This window comes from Rattus rattus, chromosome 11, assembly GCF_011064425.1.
Source record: "Rattus rattus isolate New Zealand chromosome 11, Rrattus_CSIRO_v1, whole genome shotgun sequence".
Classification (NCBI taxonomy): domain Eukaryota; kingdom Metazoa; phylum Chordata; class Mammalia; order Rodentia; family Muridae; genus Rattus; species Rattus rattus.
In genome coordinates this window covers 76,960,475-76,966,177 of record NC_046164.1, presented here as the reverse complement: position 1 = coordinate 76,966,177, position 5,703 = coordinate 76,960,475, and the positions used below count along the sequence as shown (strand labels likewise).

At 48.4% G+C, this 5,703-nt stretch overlaps 1 protein-coding gene across 1 annotated transcript; it reads right to left on the bottom strand.

Moving 5' to 3' along the window:
• Positions 1 to 256: 256 nt before the first annotated feature.
• LOC116912592 (high mobility group protein B3-like) lies at positions 257 to 5,216 on the bottom strand. The gene is made up of 5 exons (XM_032916712.1): positions 5,079 to 5,216; positions 2,611 to 2,765; positions 2,204 to 2,331; positions 1,408 to 1,582; positions 257 to 1,252 (listed from the first exon to the last, which is right to left on the bottom strand). The coding sequence occupies exons 1-5, from the start codon at positions 5,194 to 5,196 to the stop codon at positions 1,115 to 1,117; spliced, it is 714 nt and encodes a 237-aa protein (XP_032772603.1). The 5' UTR covers positions 5,197 to 5,216; the 3' UTR covers positions 257 to 1,114.
• Between the last annotated feature and the right edge of the window lie 487 nt (positions 5,217 to 5,703).

Sequence of the window (5,703 nt, the reverse complement as noted above, 5' to 3'; positions counted from 1 at the left end):
TGCCACAAAGAAGTCATGATGGCAGGCAGAGGTTTTAGCTAGGGGCTTGCTTTCCCATAGGCTGTTAACCACTGTCTACGGCATGAGCAGTGCTTCTCCCTAATGCCAGACACAAATCAAGAAAGGGCTTCAGGTAATACCCATCCCCTTCACCTGTTCCTAGGTGGAAGAGACTTTAGCAGTTTTAGAGGCACAAGAAAGCAAGTGGCTTCATTAAGACTGGTGAGTCAGAAATTAAGGCCGGTGTAATACAGAACAGCTTTAAAAATGTAATACTGTTTATTTAACTTCAAAAACATTTCAGCATTCTAAACATACAAAAAATAACAGAATGTTGCAAATTGGGTTTAGGTACAGAGGGTCCTTGACCTTCCTATTGATGCAGTAGTTCTTCACTTTGCTGACAACGATGAGTTCTACAGTTGCTTTAAAAAGTTTAAAATCTACTGCACTTAACTAAAGGAAAAACTCCAAACACTTCTCATGCCAGCTGACCCCTCCCCGCGCCTCCGCAACTAAGAATGTCAGCAGAATGCTATGCCACTATGTACAAAAACAAGACTACCTGAAGCTAAATGGATGCCCACCGCAGTATCAAAAGGTCCAGCCTCACAGTGCACGCCCTGAGCTACGGCCCCCCTCTGAAAGGCATCTCCCCTCATGGCCTCCACGCCAAACAAGGAGCATCAAGAATCTGTCTGGGTTGCTTTGTTCTCTTTACAAACTATAGATATGTACAGCTGATAACTCAGGATTTCTAGCCAATAGCCATAGAGTTAACACTACCTTACGAGTTGAGAACAAAATGCCAGAAAAAAAATCTTCAAATGCCTTGTCACCCCAACAGCAAAGTGCACTGAAGTGAGGAGGACGAGAGAGTGCCTTTTCTTTTTAAAAAGGTTTGGAGCTATGTACAACTTTGATACAGTTTCAGGGCGCCCCGGACACCCACGGCCACTTCATATGTAAAAACCACTGACACTTTGAGAAACCACAATATGATCGTGATCAAATTTGTAATTAAACCTAACAAGGCAAGAGACACGACTCAAATAAGAGATGTGTCAATCACAGCGCTCTCCTACTCTAAGGTATTCACAAGGAGACAGAGTTTTTATTCATCTTCTTCCTCCTCCTCCTCCTCTTCTTCTTCTTCCTCCTCCTCCTCCTCTTCTTCCACCTTTTTCCGGGCAACTTTAGCAGGACCCTTGGCGCCATCAAACTTCCCTTTAGATTTATAGTCAGCAACATCCTGCAAGGAACAGGGACACATTGGGAATGAGGCTAAACCCTAAGGGCTCTAGGTGCAGTGGTTTGCTTAAGAAAGCAAACAGGGCAATGATTTCCATATGTAAATGTCTCTTGATCATTCAAATTTTCAAGTCAATGGCCTCCAAGTGTCCTTACCTTCTCATACTTCTCCTTCAGCTTTGCTGCCTTGGTCATGTAAGGCTGCTTTTCACTGTCACTTAAGTTATTCCACATCTCACCCAGCTTTTTGGCCACATCTCCAATGGAGATGCCAGGGTTTGCAGATTTGATCTTCGGGCGGAATTCAGAGCAGAACAAGAAAAATCCAGACCTTCAGGCAGAAATTTATATAAAAAAGTTTACTATGGAAAAAAAAAAAAAAAAAATCCTAGAGTCACACACCCCCTTCTTGCAGCTACGTGACCCATGCTGGATTCAAACCTTCCACCCTGTGTCCTCCGGCCCAAGTGCTGGGCTTACATGTAAGGTAGCTAAGCATAAACATACCACTAGGAAATACGATTACTTCTCGCCATGTTTTGTCCTCTCAGGCACTGAATCGCTACATTCAACGCTACATCGGAAGAAAAAAAAAAAAAAAAAAAAGGAAATGCCATCCTATGTTGACTGTGCTTGGGGAGAGAACCCTGCCTTGAAAAAGTAAAAAATAAATAAATAAATAAAATAAAAGATCTTGATATAGGGACCTTTAAAGCATCTTCTCCGCTTCCTTCCTCACCTGCGTGCGTTTACACGCTTGGTCTCCCAGATAGAACTACGAGTGGGGCTATGGGAGTGAATAGGAATGAACAATAAAATCCAGAAGCGATTGCTGTACCCGAAACCACAAATCCTCAAGTGAGCACAGAGGAGGATATTTATATTTATAATATTTATTATTTATATTTAGGCTTATATTATTTATATATATCATATGTTTATAGCCACTTACGGAGGTCTTTTGGGGGCATTCGGGTCCTTCTTCTTTTTGCCTCCTTTAGCTGGCCCATAATCTTTCATTTCACGATCGTAGCGTACCTTATCCGCCTTGGCCATCTCGTCAAACTTTGATTTCTCTTGCTAGACATCGTCTGCAAAAAAAAAAAAAAAGAAAAAAAGAAAAAAAAAAAAAAAAAAAAAAAAAAAAAAAAAAAATCTTGTTAAATTTCTAGAGGTAGTGGAACCAAGTGGTTTTATAACTAAAGTGGCAGCTACAGAACCGAACCCCTTTCAAGTAGGGAAAAAGGCTTTGCACTTAATTTTAACGTAGAGAAGAAAACAGTTGCCAATTGTGGGCCCATTAGTAAATGTGCAAGTGAGCAAATTGCACAAATCGTACAAATCAAATAGTGGAGATACCTTCCACCTCTCAGAGCACTTCTTGGAAAACTCGGCAAAGTTGACTGGAACCTCTGGGTTTTTCTTCTTGTGTTCTTCCCTGCACGTCTGCACGAAGAAGGCATAGGCGGACATCTTGCCCTTTGGTTTCTTGGGATCACCTTTAGCCATCCTGACTGATGTGTTATAGAAGACAAAGAGAAAAAAAAAAGTCCCTTTAATTCTTACGTTTTGATAGAAAATCAAAGGAGACATAAATTGGAACAGGTATGAAATGCCAGGGCTGTTGAATGTGAAGCATCGCTTGTTTTTAAGAAGAGAATGAAACAATAATGATGATGATAACTTAATAATGAAGTAATAATAATAAATAATAGTATAGTAAGTAAGTAATAACTAAGTAATTCTAGACAGGGTAGGTCACAAGAGATAGAATTCTTAAGTTTCAATAGAAAATCAAAGGAAACATAAATCGGAACAGGTGTCAAATGCCAGGGTTGTTAAATGTAAAGCATCACTTATTTTTAAGAAGAGAATGAAATAATAACAATAATAAAATAATGAAATAATAATAGTGTAGTAAATAATAAATAGAAAATAAATAAGTAAGCAAATAATAAAAATGAGTAAAGATAATAAGTAATAAATGAACAATTAATAAGTAACAAATAAATGGTAAAAATAACACGAAATACTAAGTAAAAAAGTAATAAATAATAATGACAAATAATACGTGAATAATAATTCTCACTCTCTTATTCTGTAAAACTCGGTAAACATAAAGCTCTCACCGGCCCAGCTCGGGGATCAAATACGTGAAATGAATTAAAATAAGTGAATAAGTTAATTAAAGAACAGTTATTAAATAATTATTGTGAAACATTAATAAATATGCAAAAATTTCAAGCGTTAATGGCTTTATAAAAATGGCTTGCAGGTCTAACCCACTGCTGCATTTTATTTGGAAACAATAATTATTTAATAATAATAATAACAAATAATAAGTGCATAATAATAATTCTCGCCCGCTTCCCGCCATCTTTTCCTTTTCCCACACCCAAGGTCACCATGGAAAACTAAACCACTCCCCTTGGCATCAAAGGCCCGTGGGGCTGCTTTAAAGCCAGCCTCGGCAACCCGGTGTGTGTGTATATATATATATATATATATGTATGTATGTATGTGTGTATGTGTGTGTGTGTGTGTGTGTGTGTGTGTGTGCGCGCGCGCGCGCGCGTGTGGTGTGTGTGTTTATGTGTGGTGTCTGTGTGTTGTGTGTATGTGTTTATGTGTGGTTGTGTGTGTTTATGTGTGTTGCGTGTTATGTGGTGTGTGTGTTTATGTGTGTTTTGTGTGTGTGTGTGTGTGTGTGTGTGTGTGTGTGTGTGTGTGTGTGTGTGTGTGTATGTGCGCACCCGGGCGTCCAGGCCGGCTACAGACAGCCCATATCGGGGTCACGTCCCCGTTGCTTCAGACACCCGTCATTCACCTTCCATTTCGTCCAAAGCCTCGGGATGAAAGAAAGTGCCCGTCAAATCCGCTGCTGCCACCCCCGGGCTCGCTAAAAATGGCTGATCCGCGCGCGGCCGGCGCAGGCGGCGACTGCGGGGAACAAAGCGGCCCGGGCCCCGCCGCAGTCGCCCGCTCGCCGGCCCCGCCCCACGCTCACCCCCCCCCCGCTACACTCGCCACGCCCCCGACACGCTCGCCACACCTCCCGCCCTGTCCGGACACACTCGCCCCGCCCCCGACTCCCTAAAATGGCTGATCCGCGCGCGGCCGGTTTAGGCCGCGACAGCGGGGAACAAAGCGGCCCGGGCCCGCCGCAGTCGCCGCTCGCCGGCCTGTCCCACGCTCGCCCCGCCCTGCCCCACGCTCACCACGCCCCCGCCCCCTCGGCCCGCCCCCACCCTGCCCCCCTCCCAACGCTCACCACGCCCCGCCCCACTCGCCCCGACCCACCCACGACGTGGGCCGCCCAGGCGCGGAGCCGCCAGCCCGGCCTCCCGTCCCCGACGCGGGCCGCGCCTGCCATATTCGCCACGCCCCGCCCCCCCCCCACTCCGCCCCGCCCCGACGCGGGCCGCCGGAGGGCGCCGAGCCGCCAGCCCGGCCTCCCGCCCCTGACGCGGGCCGCGCCCCGACACGCTCGCCACGCCCCCACCCCTCGCCCCCGACGCGGGCCGCCGGAGGGGCGCCGAGCCGCCAGCCCGGCCTCCCCGCCCCGGACACGGGATAACAAAGGCGCCCGTGCGGCCTTGACGCTCCCGCGGCGGCGCCCCCGGCCCCACGGCCTCGCCCGAGTCTGTACCCGCCATGCTCCTCCCGCACCTGCCCCGGCCTCCCTGACCACCGGGCGCTCCGCGACGGCCATGTTCACGCAGAGCCATCGGCTCGGCCCGCAGCCGCCACTCGCTCGCCGCGCTGCCGCAGCTGCGGAACATCTGGCCGGGGGCTGCTGAGCCCCGCCACCGGAAAAGTTGAGGCACCTGAATGGCGTCTTCCTTCCCTGCCGCCGAGCAGCGAAGAAGGAGAAGGGGTAGCAAGGACGCGGGAGTGGAGGAGCGGGTGGAAAGTTGTGCGGGCGCCGCTGCAGCTGCGGAACATCTGGCTAGGGGCGCGGGCTGCGGTGCGGGCCGTACCTGTATTGTTCGCCGGTCTGGGCAGCGCGGGGCGCGACGCAGCCTCGCGCTAGCTGCCTGCACGAGAGCCGCCTGATTGGCCAGAGGGCCCTGCCGTTTAAAACAACCTCCTCGCCCTGCCATTGGCTGCGGGCCTCATGCATATTCAGCAGCTAGGCGTGGCCTCCTGGCTCATTCATTCAAACAGGACAACCTGCGGTCGCCTGTCAATCATTCCTCAGACCCACCTCCCAGAGCTAAAGTGCATCTCCAAGGACTCTGGAGAGTAGGCCCTAACCCATCTCCCACACCGCCCTCTCAGAGCTAAAGTGCATGGGGCTGCTTGAAAATCCCCAGGAGCTCCAGGGGTGCAGATTTCGTGAGCTGCCACCCAAGTAAGGTTGCAATTTTCAGCCGTGTAGGTGCCCGTGAGTCACTCATACACTTGTGAGTGACCCATAACCACTGAGTTACACTCAAGAGAAACCATATT